The sequence below is a fragment of the Schistocerca piceifrons genome, chromosome 4 (genome assembly GCF_021461385.2).
Source record: "Schistocerca piceifrons isolate TAMUIC-IGC-003096 chromosome 4, iqSchPice1.1, whole genome shotgun sequence".
In the NCBI taxonomy this organism is placed as follows: Eukaryota; Metazoa; Arthropoda; class Insecta; order Orthoptera; family Acrididae; genus Schistocerca; species Schistocerca piceifrons.
This window is the reverse complement of record NC_060141.1, coordinates 472,142,985-472,159,397: the sequence shown is the minus strand read 5'-3', so window position 1 is coordinate 472,159,397 and position 16,413 is coordinate 472,142,985. Positions and strand designations below refer to the sequence as shown.

The following is a 16,413-nucleotide window of genomic DNA, read 5'->3' as shown; positions in this document are numbered from 1 at the left end:
TCAATACCACCCACCCAGAGACACCTATTTATTCACTGTTGACACAAAAGTTTTCTGAGTATCGTACCACGTCATAATGTAAACAAAGAAAAAGAAAACGGTTGTCCTGGAGAAACCAAGGTTTCGAACACGGTTGCAGTGGCATTCTTTTGGTTTCTCCAGCATAGTTTGTTCACATTATGAAGCGGTACGACACTCAGAAAACTTTTATGTTAAGTGGTGGTGGTGGTGGTTAGTGTTTAACGTCCCGTCGACAACGAGGTCAGTAGAGACGGAGCTCATGCTCGGGTTAGGGAAAGATTGGGAAGGAAATCGGCCGTGCCCTTTCAAAGGAACCATCCCGGCATTTGCCTAAAGCGATTTAGGGAAATCACGTAAAACCTAAATCAGGATGGCTGGAGACGGGATTGAACCGTCGTCCTCCCGAATGCGAGTCCAGTGTGCTAACCACTGCTCCACCTCGCTCGGTTTATTTTAAGTGACTCAAGTCGTAAAAACCTACACAATTATATTTAACAAAAATCCTTTACTCTTTTCCAGAAACTTATCGAAGACCACAAGGCCACATATGTTCCAGGGAAGAAGAGGGATCTCATAGATGCATATTTGTGTGAAATTGCGAAAGCTGAAGAAGCCCAAAATGATAACACAACATTTACGGGTAAGTAATGCGCAATAAACTTTATAACACGCTTCTATTTTAAATATGATTGATCGGGTGTGTTGAATGTTACACATCCCTGTCGGATTTTGCGCCTGCATCTACGATAAGTCTCTTCAGAGTCTTTAACCATCCCCAAAGTTCCCTCCTCTATGCGGATACTGACAATTACAATTATCGCAATTTTCTAAAATGGGGATTATCGCAATTACATAAAAACATTCCTTTATTAAGGGCGAATGATGCATAAAAGAAACATACATAAGTTTTTCTATGACGGTAAAAATGTTATACTTACAACTCTTGTTTTCATCAAAAGGTTTACATGACAAACTCACGGCGGCCGCGGTGGACGAGCGGCTCTAGGCGCTTCAGTTCTGAACCGCGTGACCGCTACCGTCGCAGGTTCGAATCCTGCCTTGGGCATCGATGTGTGTGATGTCCTTAGGTTAGTTAGGTTTCAGTAGTTCTAAGTTCCAGGGGACTGAAGACCTCAGATGTTAAATCCCATAGTGCTCAGAGCCATTTGAACCATTTGAACAAACTCACGTTTGTCAGGCGTCCTCGAATGGCTCGATGAACCATCGAACGTAATCGTATGGCAAATGTCTGTGACCATTTGGAACAGTGGATGTAACGTAGCAACCAACCTCACCGCCATTTGGTAGCTCTACGGAATCTTATATGTTTAGTAAGTCAAAACGCTGCTATATTCAAAGAATTTTTATTGTGAAGTTATTTCTTACAACTGTTAGCTTATTCCATGGCTATTATGAAGCTCAGAAACATATGGAGTTGCTGGTGCATGTATCTTGGTTTTAGGTGTAGCACACACGAATTTATAAAGATATAATATTGTAACATCTCCGATGTGAAATTTGTTGCTACGCAATATTCATTAAGATGTGCTTAATATTCTTTGTAAGTTTGACAGCTTTATTCTACAACTAAGTCAACGATTTTATGTGGTTGCATAATGAGCTTGTTCATCTATGGAGCTATGTACGGTAGTAATAAATCTTTGCTAATGTTCGTTGCTTTTGTCTTTCCCTGTTTTATGCGTTATTGTGTTTTGTGATTTCAGTAAAGTTGTATCATTTTTAAATTAGTCAGTTTGTTCGTCAAAAATTTTGACTCGATATTTACGTGTGTTTATGTAGATTTCTATTTATTCCATATAATTCATTATTGGGTCCTTTTTTGTTATATGGAGGATTGTCATCGAATTTTCGATCTGCTTCACATTGTAATTATTGTCAAAAATTCTACATAAGCCAAACAGGCAGAATTTTCAAAATTACATACCTATATCATACCATAAACAGTGCCACAAACCTATTCACAGAATTCAAATACATAGGAACAGAAAGCCACAGTGTAAACCAAATCGAAAATGCGATGCAAATTTTGCACATAGCACCAAAGGGCTCAATAAAGGGCTGTTTAGAAGAAATAGAAATCAGTATACACAGACACAAACAGCTAGACAAAATTTGAACGAAGAAACCGACTTAAAACATAAAAATTATATTCACAACTTTACTGAAACTACAGAACACGACAATGGATAAAACATTAGCAAAGAATTTGCTACAACCACGCAAAACTCCATAGATGAAAAAGCTAATTATGTAACCATATAAAACCGTTGACTTCGTTGTCAAATCAAGCTGTTAAACGTACGGAAAATATTAAATACCTATTAACGAAAATTGCTCAGCAACAAATTCCTGCTGAGACATTACACATCTTCAATTTTGTCTGCGCTATACCTACGATTCGGAGTAGTACAAGGTATTAGACAGTGAAAGCGTTAACGATGTGTCAGGAAGAAAGTACCACGAAACATATGCATAAAACAGTTATTAGTTACAAATGAATACAGATATATGCACTAACAACTGCATGTGTTTCTGAGCCTCATAATGGCCATGAAGCCGAAATAAGCTTACAGCAGTAAAACTAATACCGTAATAAAAAGTTTTTGTCTAGCAGCATTTTGGGTTACTAAATATATAATGTCCTCACACGAGATCTATAACTCTGCAGGCCCAGAAGAATTCAGAATCTCTACGGGATCTAATCAACACTTCCAGCTGGCTTCACGAAAGATGAAGGTGGAGTTAAGGCTTGTTGGCATTCTTCGACAGCCAATGAGCGTTCACCAGTGTTCTGAACGCTCTGCATTGAATCTCGTAGCTGTTTGTTGCGAATTATCAACTCTCGTGTTAGTGGTTAAGCAAAAAATTCCATTTAAACAGGCGAGAGACATAATATACAGGATAAACGCTTTCTTCAAACGCATAGCACGTGTATGCGAGCACCGCAACTGTCGCTTGGAGCCGGCAATAAATCAAACTCCGTCGAAGCCCCGACCTGCAGGACCGAGTGGGGTAGCGCAGTGGTTAGCCTACTAGACTCGTATTCGGCAGGACGACGGTTCAAACACGCATCCGGCCAGCCTGTTTTAGAGTAAATTTATGTATTTCACGTCTATGTTCACAAATATTGTAGCTCCTCAGAGTACCGGTTTCGGTCAGCAATGACGATCTTCAGATTTGCGGCAAAACACAAATATAACTAGTGGATGTCTACAGCTTAAAACAATAAAATAGATCATGACGAAAAGTATTACTGAAATACATGTGAAACTTATGCACTTTAAATATGACGAGGCATACCTGTTTTATAGAAAAGCATGTCGTAATGTACTGGAGCCATGGTGATATCGTCAAATGTTAAACACAAAATCAGCACCAGCATCGTCATGCATGTATAAAATATGGTATATGCTACAGTCATCTTGTCAGCAGTGCTACTGTTAAAAACAAACTGCCGTGTAGCAGCCACAAGATGTTTGTCTCGCAAGCTGGCCAGATGTCACTACATATTCTTCAATGATGTAATTATACGATATACCATAAAAAGAAGAAACAATTAGTAACGTCTGTAGTTCACTTGTCAGGTGTAAAAGCCATTGCAGTAATGAAATCCAATAAATTAAGACACGATAAAATTTAGGTTGTTAGAAACGAAATAGATAAGCGAAAATAATTCTGATACTCTCCAGCGGCAAATTATGGACGAATATATAAAGGCGTAAGTAATAACCAGCTTACAGAGTACACAGAATAATTTAAAAGTGACAGAAACAAAGAGTGAAATAAGCCCATTGAATGAAAACATGTTGTAGCAAATAACATAGGCCAACGATGGAAGAACTTTTTTGCTGAAAATACCTTATTCTTATGTTTTTTTGGGTGGGAAATCCAAATATGATACTTAGAAAACAGTATTAACCACCATATCTTCACATTTTACAGTTAAATATATTAAGTTAAGCGATTTTTTAAATAATTTAACAGCTTTTATATAGGTAAAATAATTTAAAAAGGCGGTGTAATGAATGTAGATGACGTTGTTAGCACTGCTGAAAAACATTTGCTGTTGTGGTGAATTTGTGATTACAAAACACCAAAGAAACATTACAGACTATGTGAAAAAGTTTTATCTGTCATACTTTGGGTCTAAACTTGGTGATCAAGATAAATCTTGGGTTCCACATAAGGTATGTTATGTGTGTGTTGAAGATCTTACAAAATGGTCCAAAAAGGAGAAAAAAAGCCTTTGAATTTGATGTTCCTATAATATGGAGGGAGCCAAGAAATAATTCCAATGATTGCTACTTTTGCAGTGTTGATATTACTGGTCATAATTCGAAAAACAAGAAGGTAATAATCTACCCTAACCTTCCGTCTGCCATCCGACCAGTAGGGCCTGGTGCAGACTTGCCAGTTCCTGAATCACCAGATGATTTAAATTCTGTTCCAACAGAAGTATTTTCTGGTGTACAGTCTGATTTACATGAACCAGATGATGAATTCCATTGTAATTCAGAAAGGCTAAAGCCCACATTGTTTACTCAGACCGAGCTTAACGATTTGGTTTGGGATCTGGGCTTAACGAAAGAAAAAGCTGAATTGCTTGGCTCTAGATTAATATAAAAGAACTTATTGGCAGTTGGAACCACATATACATGTATAGAAAGAGAGAGCAGCAGTTTTCCAAGTTCTTTCAACAAGAAGGTGATTTTGTGTACTGCTCAGACATTCCCGGTCTGATGAATGAGTTTGGTCTTGAATACAAAAAGGAAGACTGGAGGCTGTTTATTGATTCACCCAAAACTAGTTTCAAGGCTGTTTTTTTACACAATGGTAATATGTATGCTTCTACACCTGTTACACATTCTGTAAGTATGAAAGAAAGCTATGAAAACCTAGAAATAGTGCTAAATAAAATAGGCTATTCTGCTCATGGTTGGATGATATGTGGCGATCTAAAAGTAACATGCATGCTCCTTGGTCAGCAAGGTGGCTTTACCAAATTTCCATGTTTCTTGTGTGAGGGGGTCTTTAAACCATTTACGCAAAAACCTTGTAGGTCCAAAAAACGTACTCCTGCCACTTCTACATATAAAGCAATGAAACCGTTTGTAAAGGCTTTGCCTAAATATGGACCATGTTTTAAGTATCTCTGCCAAAAGTTTCCACACCTTTCAGAAGCTAAACTAAAAGAAGGCGTCTTTGTCGGATATGACATTAGAAAATTGATGTTTGATGTTAACATTGAATCCACAATGACCTTAAATGAGAAAGAAGCATGGGCATCATTCAAGCAAAGCGTTAGAAAGTTCTTAGGACATGAAAAAGACCCAGTATGTGTTTCTATTGTAGCTACAATGTTAAAGAAGTTTAAAACTTCAGGATGTTTAATGAGCTTGAAAGTTCTTTTTTTGAACAGTCACCATGAGTACTTCCCGGACAATATGAGAGATGTTAGTGAGGAGCAAGGAGGCGTTTTCACCAGGACATTAAAGTGATGGAAAAACGCTACCAACATGATGGGGAACTACTGTTGGTCACTTCACCGAGAAGTTCAGCAAGCGACCTATCGTAGAAAAAGCTACAAAAGAAGCTTGAAAGAAAAAAGAGAAAGAAAATACAAATCAATTCCAACTGACAAGTGAAACCTCTATTAACACATATCATTGTTTTAGGTAGCTTGCTGTAAATGCTTATGTTGTAACAAAGCGTTTCATTAATTTTCCCGTTTACCGTATAGCATATGATTTTTATACTATATAATAAAAAGCATATTGCTCGAAAACTATGGGTGGAACAAAAAAGCTAAGGCAAGATTTGGATTCAACTCGTAAAAATCTATAAAGATCAGCTACAAAAGCAAAAAAGCTTTTTAAAAAAATTTTCGTTGGCCTGTGCAATCAACGGGCTCTGTTGACGCTACCGACAGAATGCCGCCTAAGCCAGAAGTGGTTGGACGAACGTAACCGCCAGAGGGCCCCTCGTATCCTGCGACAAGCCGTTCCAAGAAAAGAATGATAAATCCCAGTACCAGTCCATTAACAAGATTATTTAGTTAGTGAAACATGTTACATAAACAGATAAGGGACAAGAAAACACTCGAGGTATAAGCTGAACGCAAGAGAAACGACATAGTATAGAAAGCTTTACAAACTCGTTTCGGTTTTCTCACGTTGAGCGTGTAACTCTAGTGTTTTCATCTCTCTTCTCGGTTTATATAACATGTTTCACTAACTAGCTAATCCTGTTAATGGACTGGTAGTGGGATTTATCATTCTTTTCTTGGAACGGCGCGTCGCAGAGTACGAGGGCCGTGCTGGCGGTTGCGTTCCTCTAACCACGCCTCGCCTATGCAGCATTCTGTCAGTAGCGTCAACAGAGAGCGCTGATTATTTGCTACAGTATGTTTTCATTCATTGGACTTCTTTCGATCTTTGTTTTTGTCTTTTTATATTATTATACTTACGCCTTTATATTTTCATCCATAATTTGCCACCGGAGCGTATCAGAATTATTTTCGCTTAACTTCATCGTTGTAAACAATCTAACTTTTGTCATGTCTTAAGTTACTGGATTTTATTACTAAAATGACTGTTACATCTGGTAAGCATATTACAGACTTTACTAATTGTATTCTTCTTTTTATTTATATCGCATAGTTACATCATTGAAGAACGTGTGCACGCATACAGTAGCGACATCTGACGAGCTTGCGAGACAAACATTTTGTGGCTTCTGCACGGCAGTTTGTTTTGAACAGTCCCACTGCTGCCAAGAAGACTATAGTATATACCATATTTTATACACGTATGACGATGCTGGTGCTGATGTTGTGTTTAACATTTGACGTTGCCACTATGGAAATTTGTGGTAACTTCTATGGGACCAAACTGCTGAGGTCATCGGCCCCTAAGCTTACACACTACTCAATCTAACTTAAACTAACTTATGCTAAGGACAACACACACACACCCATGCCCGAGGAAGGACTCGAACCTTTGACAGGGGGAAGGGGGGGGGGGGAGGGGGGCGGGGGGGAGGCGTGCGAGCCGTGACAAGTCGCCTAAGACCACGCGACTACCCTGTGCGACCATGCCGCTACGTCTCCAGTACATTAGGACACTCTTTTTTAGAAATAAGTATTCCTCGTCATATTGAAAGCGCATAATTTTCACATATATTTCAGTAACTCTTTTCGTCATGGACTATTTTATTATTTTAAGTTGTAGATATCCACTAGTTGTATTTGTGTTTTGCTGCAGATCTGAAGATGGTATTTCCTGACCGAAACCGGTAGTCTGAGGCCCTGCAATATTTCTGATCATAAACGTGAAATAAATTTATTCTTCATTTTCGGATCACTATTCTGTTCACGTTCATGTCGCAGCTTTTGAATCCTGATTTAGGTTTTCTGTGATTCCCTGAATCGCTTAAGGCATTGTTCCTTTGAAAGGGCACTGCCGCTTTCCTCCTCCATCCTTCCTTAATCCAAGCTTGTGCTCTGTCGGTAATGACCTTGTTGTCGACGGGAGGGTTAGTACTAATCTCCTCCTCGACCTACGCGAACCGTCGCCCCGTCGCCGTTGGTGAATCGGACTAGAGTGCCTTCAGCTGGATATAACATATTTGAAGAGACTTGGAGACACTCTTTCTCGCTGAATTGAGGCTATTATCAGGGCTAAGTAGAGGTGCGTTACACGGAAGAGAGACTTGGAGACACTCTTTCTCGCTGAATTGAGGCTATTATCAGGGCTAAGTAGAGGTGCGTTACACGGAATGAGCGAGGTATCTCCAGGTGGTGGTTAGTACTTTGTACGGTGCGTTTATTCGCAAAGCGCTGTAAAAGAGATCTTCTGTCCATAAGCAAAGTAAATATTTCAGCTGTTCTCAAGAGAGGGTCTAAAAATTTGTAGAAAACCAAAAATCTAAAACAGTTGCGTCAGTGTTACTTATGCAAACGACTACTTTTTTGTACAGGATCAGTACATTTTGTAATTTAATTGAGAAACAATTTGAAACTGTTTCTATGGATATTCTGTGTCAGTTATGTGTGAATGTGTGGTCCTCAACTCTCTGCGTTTATAATGTGTTATTGACTGAACAACAGTGGAGTGATTCGGTGAAAGAAAGAGAGGAAAGGAAAGTAAGGAGCCATAACATGATACACTGACCAACTTCCTCACATTAGCCTGAGATGAGTTTGCTCCATGCGTGCTCAGATGTTGATCACACCTCGATAAAATGGTTCAAATGGCTCTGAGCACTATGGGACTTAACATCTGAGGTCATCAGTCCCTTAGAACTTAGAACTACGTAATCCTAAGTAACCTAAGGACAACACACACACTCATGTCCGAGGCAGGATTCGGACCTGCGACCGTAGCGGTCACGCGGTTCCAGACTGAAGTGCCTAGTACCTCTCGGCCACTCCGGCCGGCATACCTCGATCCTTGCGTTCTTCGTTTTGTGTTCGTCAACACATGTCGTCCTGAGCCACAAACGAACAAATCGTGCTCAGAATCCAGTGACTCGTAGGTGTGAGCCTAATGCAGTTTCATTTTGGAGCACTCCGTGTCTTTCGACTGGAGACGTAATAGTGTATTGCAACAAGTCTAGTTCAAGGGGAGATAGATCGAATACTACAACAAGGTAACAAATTACTAGTAATTTCTTAAAACTTGAACGTGGTAAATACTTAAATTTGAAGACGAGCAGTTTTCACACAGATGAAACGAAACTGATGCTGCCTCTGACACTTAGGACATTTGGCACTTTATTACAAAGTCATAGTTTGACATCAGAATCCAATTATTTGTCTCTGACATGACATAATATTCAGTATATATGTTCTAGTCGCACGTGGTCAAATCTGTGTTACGAGAACAATGTCGTCGTAAGCGATGATTACATTTCATCACTGATTACATAGACAACGGTCAGAGTGGCACTGCTCTCGGACGTACATTGACGGAAAAAAAGTCGCAACACCAAGAAGAAGATGTCAGACATAACCGAAAATTGATAAGCGTTTTTCTACAACTGAAAAGTGTCGTCTATTCAAATTTCTCACCAGTCGCATAAGAGTGGCGTTAGTTCCGCCGCTAAGAGGATGCAAATCAGGTTTGCTTTTAATACGCGCTATAACAGTCGTGAGCGTTAGTTACTTTTGAGACTGAACTTTGTGAGTTGCTGTTAGTCGAAAACGTCTTCAAGGCAACAAAGATGCCGTTATCAACACTCACTGAATTCAACGAGGTCGTGTAATAGGGCTACAAGAAACTAGATGTTCCTTCCGCGATATTGCAGAAGGACTTGGCGGGAATATACCCACTGTACATGATTGCCGCCAGGGGTGGTCACGAGAAGATCGGGCTCCGAATAGTTATGTGCCACCACCGAGAGGGAAGACCATTGGGTTTGCCTGTGGCTCTGCCGCATCGCACTGCGTCTGCAGCAGCAATCTGAGCAGCAACTGGCACCACAGTGACCCAACGAACTGTTGCAAATCAGTTACTTCAAGGATAGCTCCGAGCCAGACGCCCTGTTTCGTGCATTCCGCTGACCCCAAACCGCCCCCATTTGCAACTTCAGTGGCCTCTAGCGAGAGCTCACTGGCGGGCAGAATGGAGGTCTCTTGTGTTTTTTGATGAAAACTGGTTCTACCTCCACGCCAGTGATGCCTGCGTGTTGGTTAGGAGGTGGCCAGCTGAGGGTGTGCAACCAACCTGTCTGCGTGCAAGACACACTGTATACACACCTGGAGTTATGGTCTGATGTTTTAGTGTGACAGCAGAAGCACTCTCCTGGTTATCCCACACACCCTGACTACAAATCTGTACGTCAATCTGTTGATTCGACCTGTTGTACTGCCATTCATGGAACGCGTTCTGCCGGCCGCGGTGGTCTCGCGGTTCTAGGCGCGCAGTCCGGAACTGTGCGACTGCTACGGTCGCAGGTTCGAATCCTGCCTCGGGCATGGATGTGTGTGATGTCCTTAGGTTAGTTAGGTTTAAGTAGTTCTAAGTTCTAGGGGACTGATGACCACAGCAGTTGAGTCCCATAGTGCTCAGAGCCATTTGAACCATTTGATCGCGTTCTAGGAGTCGTTTCCCAACAGGATTACATTCGCCCACATACCGTTGTTGTAACATCTGTTTCCAATCGAGCACATATAGGACATCATCGGACGACAACTCCAGTGTCTCTGTATTAACCGATCAAGTGCAACAGGCATGGAACTCCATCCCACAATATTAACATCCAGCATCCGCGCAACATAATGCACGCACGTTTGCGTGCTTGCATTCAACATTCTGGTAGTTACACCTGTTATCAATGTGCCAGCATTTCACATTTGCAGTGTTACCTAGACAAATGTATCTCCGACATTTCATTACTCTATATTAATTATTTTTGGTGTCGCAATTTTTTTTCCGTTGGTGTAAATAGCTTTCAGACTGCAGCGACGTAAGGAAGAACCAGGATACGTGTCTACGATGATGCCTCCGATTCGTTGCTGCGTTTGGCAAGGTGTGTCTTTACTTGTGGTGCCATCTTGAGGTACCAACTTTTGCATCATGCCTCGTTCTGCGGACAACACCAGTCATCAATTCTAGATTATTGTGCAGTGTTTCTCGTATCCCAAGAGGTTTCTAGTAATGTCTCATTAACAAATATTTAAATAGTTTGCAACTCACCTACTCAAGGAAAACAAAAAATATTATAATACTATACTTTTTAAGGTAGAAAATAAAGCTGTTTTCGGCATAATCGCAGTCCTTTTAGAACAGCGGTCGGCAAGTTGTGGCCAGTGATGCGCATGGGAGTCCCCATGCCTTCTCCCTGCAGCCCGCGACTTTTTTTTTTTTTTTTTATAAAGGAAGACGTTATCATCCAGAATTATTTTAATTTCGAATCAAAACTGAAATCCGAGTAACAATGATGTGATCCGAGTAACAATGATGACAGAACGAAACTTCGGCCGCGACGACAATTATTGTCGCCCGCGCTCCTATAGTTCCGGTCGATCGACGGAAAGAATTGTGGTTCCATGGCGCTGTATAATAATAACAACTATTTTGTTTCTAATTTCAGTAAGGCTACGTTAGTTTCTGTCGTGTTTGAGAGCCTCATCGTACATGCCATGGTGTTTCACCTTCTTCCAAAACCAGATTCACTTATGTTTTTAATGCTATTGCGCTGTTTTTAGGTACAAATGGTGTAGTACATTTACATTTTCTTTCGTCCACCAATTGTTAGCAATGGAAGGCTACTACTCGACAAGTGAAGTGACGTATATGATATTCTGTTATGGTTTAGCTACGAGAACTTTACACCTACGCTGAAAATTTCCACAGGACAAAGTGCCCTCTGATAAGCTGGTCGGCTGACGTTTTCAGCGTATGAGGGGCACAGGTACCCTTACATCTCGGAAAACTGACAGTGGAAGGTCCCGCACGGTCCACACGCCTGACGGAGGATCGTGTGCTATGTTCGGTGCAAGAAACTCCTGAGAACAGTATGCGACGATTAGAAGCAGCAGCAGAAGGCATATCTCACTCTCTTATCTGGGGAGTACTTCCTGAACAATTGCTGCACCCATATCATCCGCAGCGCGTTCAGGCCCTAAGGCCACAGGATCATTATGGCAGTTGGCGGTTTTGCCAATGGCTGTTGTAGAATCGTTCCGCAGATCCACTGCTCACATCCAGATTTTATTTACCTATGAAGCAAGGTGCACAAGATATGGTGCTGTGAATTTCTATAGCCAGCATGTATGGGTAGATGTAAATCACCAAGTAATTCAGGTATGAATGCATCAACACCGATTTTCCATTAACGTATGGGCAAGCGTACTTGGCGACAGATTAATAGGGCCATACATGGTACCACAAAGATTAATTGGGGTGCAGTAAAGGGACTTCCCCATTAAAATATTGCTTACCTTGCTGGAGACTGTGTCACTGTAGCAACGAATAGAAATGTTGTTCATACGTGATGGCGTACCAGCGAACGTTGTTCACAAGGTGTTCCGTGAACATCCGACACAGACGTTTCAGGACCCCTGGTTTGATCGGGGTGGGGGTCTGAGAGGGGGCGGGGAGAGGGAGAGAGAGCTACTTGTAACATTAATGTGAATGGGTAGTGTGTTAATGTTACAAGCAACTGTTGTCCTATGATTGTTTCCCCATCTCCAACCTCATACGTTGTATGTTAGGTTCGCCAGCCTAAGTTCACTTTCAGAGCCACGTGAGACAAAGGCCGTCAACCTACTAGACTTACGTGTTTCGACTACTTCAGTCTCAAATATCTGAAATTCGTTCTGAAAGTTTCCTTTAATGTAATTGTTTTTATTTACTTTCAGATTTCGTACTGGCTTGGTTGATTGGTTGTAACTTGTCTGTTGTTTACCGTTGAGTGACTTTGTGCATTTCCATCTGCGAGAGAACGCAAATATATCTGCCTGCGAGAATATAGCATGAATTTGACCGTGTTTTATAATATTTATAAAAAAGCTGCAAACTGATTAAATCCCGAATATTACTATTCATCTCTTTAATTAAACAAAGTGTCCGTGTGCGTTAGTGATCTGTCTAATAATGCTGTTCATGAAATGGTCCCTGTGCGTTGATAATTTTCGTAGCAAACTGATCGTGAAGTGAAAATATCTTACCTCATAATGTAATTGCTTGGAAACGCGGCGCTTGCTGCTCTCTGTGCGCCGGCTGCAAATCTCTAACAACAGTCGCTGAGAGCTTAGTGCAATGCTCCAGACAATAAATAAATTATTTTATACACGTCACTGCGTGAGACATTCCCTTAAATAAAAATGAGAGGATGTGGACAAAGGTCTTAGATGAAATGTTCTTTCAACAAACTGTTTTTAAACTATCTGATACATTATTACTTGCACGAAATTTATGTTACAACACTCATTAACATTGACAATAGGCAATATTGTATCAAACTCTTACTCTTACAAATGTTAGACAAATTATTAATAAACACGAAAGATACCTTAAGTGAAAATTACTCAATCTTTAATGAAATATCTAAACGTCCCTGATATGGATATCTCATTCAACAATGAATCTAACTACTTGCAAAAGTACTGCCAATATTACCCTCATTCCTCTTCACAGTCTTTTCATTCTAAATCGCTAATCAAATATTTCTCCTCCATCTCACAATATTCAAATACAAATCATTTTACTTAAACATAGATGCACTTCACTTTACATCTACATTGCCACGAGTCCTCTGCTCGGCGTCTGTCTGGCTACTACTCAAACGATGGAACTCCCGCGCTTCTCGCTGCCAAGCAGCGATGACAAAACCGTCACATCTTCCAGTGACAAAACTACTCTGACCAAAGATTGCGCGCGAATAATAAGCGACTCCAAATCGTCACTTAGCGTTTGAGACATCCAAAGAATGCAAAAATTCGAGAAATGCAAATAACAAACTCCAAATAGACCTTTTTCAGTTCGGTGAGTCGGAGAAACGCTGGGAAATTTTCAGCATACCAGAAGGTTGACAATGAAATGTATGAAAACTCTTAAGGGAACTGAGAATATTGACTAGCTACAGTGACGAAAACACATTTCATAAAGCACAAAATAACCTTTACTGGTTTCCGCGTTAGAAAAATCAGTATTTCGCCTCGTATAAAAACGTCCCAGTACTGAGATCTTTCAATGAAAAGCTAAAACTTAGGACCTTTTGTTTAGTGACTTGTTGGTTCATATTTGGTTTGCAATAGAACAGCGATTTGCGTGGCATGTCTTCTAAAAATCTTTGGTAAGATTTCCGGAGGTATTTGGTACGTACAGGTCACACACTTGCCGTAAATTACGGGGTGGTGGGTGGTGGGTGCGGAGCTGTCGGCTGGTAGCTTCACACTGTCACACAGTCTTGGCCTCGTTTTACGGACAGCCATCGTGGAAGAAGGTGCCATCGACTTGAGGAAGTCATCAAGCATGAAAGGATGCCAGAGGCCCGCAATAATGTTCACACAATCCAAAGCTGTCATGGTGCCATCGATTAGTGCGACAGATCCCATGAAATTTCAGGTGAATGTCTCGCATGGCAAAATACGAGCTGCCCCCCGTCGACCTGCATCCGCGCTGTGGTGCATGTTCCGAGCAGCCGTCCACCCGGATGATGGCTTGTCCGGATACGACCACACATCTATTGGAAGAAGAAACGTGATTCACCTGACCAGCCAACACGTTTTCATTGATCCTCCGGCCAGTCTCGATGATCCTGTGTCCATTGTAATCGTCGTGCACTGAACAGTGACCACCGAAGCACTTTTATCTGTACCACCATATGGCCCTGTCGTCAGATCTGCCACAGACTGCCGCATATCTTTACAGAGCGGGAAGCGAGACCGCGCTCCCCACTCGCACAAAGCAACATGCCTGATCGTTTTCCTAGAGTGCGTACAACGCAGTGCCGCTGTAGTCTCCACCTACGAAAAATGCTTGCGTGCTTCTGGAGGAGTTGTGCCACACGTCGCAGTGATTTGCTTGGTTGGTGGAGGGGGGTAAGTAGGACAGAGCGGGATCCAACTACTAGATGGCACCTGCAGTATTTGTTTTGTGCACACAGGCACCATCGGAGAAGCTAATTGTTCCGATATAACTATTGAAACATTCATCAGAAATGTTGGCAGACCGCTTCTCTGCCACAGAGGATGAGCAGCTTTCGAGTTGGTATCTGAATAGCATATTTTGTGGAACATTCCTGATGCCGAGTTGAGACACCAAACGGAAAACGAGTACATTTGGGCACAAATCGTAAGAAAAATGAATGAAACAAGTAATTAGATTTATAAATATATTTGTTCTGAGTCTTTAATCATTGTTATGACGAGTTGGATGTTGTCATTGTGATCAGTACTATGAACGTACTCGTTGAAGTAAATAGTGGATCCGCACCTCACATTTTACCCCTCTGCTTTGGTGTAATCACGTACATCTACAAAGGGTATCATGCTGTGCTTAGGCACTTCATTAAGTACTGATAATTCTGCGTTATAAGACAGTGGGACGTGGCATTCCTCCGCGTAGTCGGGCAAATGTTTTGTTAGTAAAATGTTATACGCTCCTTCTTCACGATGGAAGAACATTTGTCTGACTGCTTTGCGTTTCTACAGTGCCGTTCCAAATATCATACAGTCTTTCGCGTCTTCCCTAAATTCCATGTAGTTTTTTGAGTGCCAGATTTACAGCTTTTTAGATCGTGCGTGCGCTGCACATTCGGCCCTTGCTGCCTCTGCTACTACTGTAGCGCCGCACTGCCCTGCGTCTAGCACAATGTTCCTCGTAGAATGATAGAAATCGCGTCGCGCCATTGAACCACACAATACTGCTCTCATCTTGGAGAAAGTGTAGCACCCACTGATCTCCAACTAATAGTAACAGTAAATTAAAACCTTTCTGAAACTTTTTCTCTCTTTCACCTCCTCCCCCCCCCCCCTCCCACACAAGCACACACATACACACAAGCCGGCCGTGGTGACCTAGCGGTTAAAGGTGCTACAGTCTGGAACCGCGCGTCCGCTACGGTCGCAGGTTCGAATCCTGCCTCGGGCATGGATGTGTATGATGTCCTTAGGTTAGTTAGGTTTAAGTAGTTCTAAGTTCTAGGGGACTGATGACCTTAGAAGTTAAGTCCCATAATGCTCAGAGCCATTTGAACCATTTTTTGAACACACACACACACACACACACACACACACACACACACACACACACACGCACACAATGTAAAGGGAAATAATTTGTCACTTACTACATATCGGATGGTGCTTTGCTAAAAATTCCGCATTATACGTAAGATATCAATTTATAACTTAACTGTTACTAACTAGTTCAAACGTTTGTGAAGTCTTATGGGACTTAACTGCTAAGGTCATCAGTCACTAAGCTTACACAGTACTTAACCTAAATTATCCTAAGGACAAACACACACACACACACACACACACACACACACACACACACACACACACACACACACATGCCCGAGGGAGGACTCGAACCACCGCCAGGACCTGCCGGACAGTCCATAACTGCAGCGCCTGAGACCGCTCGGCTAATCCAGCGCTGCTGAGTGTTACTAACTAGTTTATTGACCAGAAAGCTTGTACACGTTATCCACATATGTTACTAAAGGCAACTACAAATTTATGTTACTGTAAAACACATAGTTTAGGAGATGTGGCGTAATAAATATATAGTAGTGTGAAAAACCAACTTTTCTTAAAAATCTCTATTTCAGTGGCACAACATTTCCATTGAATTAAAAAAAGATGATGTCAGAGGTAGTTCTCGTATCACTCTATCATGCATGCGTGTCAAATTA

The 16,413-nt window shown here is 41.4% G+C and overlaps 1 protein-coding gene across 1 annotated transcript in view; it reads left to right on the top strand.

Moving 5' to 3' along the window:
* The window catches only part of LOC124796252 (methyl farnesoate epoxidase-like), a 312,563-nt gene that overhangs the window by 172,615 nt on the left and 123,535 nt on the right, over positions 1–16,413 (top strand). Inside the window, exon 5 of the mRNA XM_047260354.1 lies at positions 541–661. Coding sequence (XP_047116310.1) covers positions 541–661 — 121 coding nt within the window. The remainder of the gene's footprint in view (positions 1–540; positions 662–16,413) is intronic.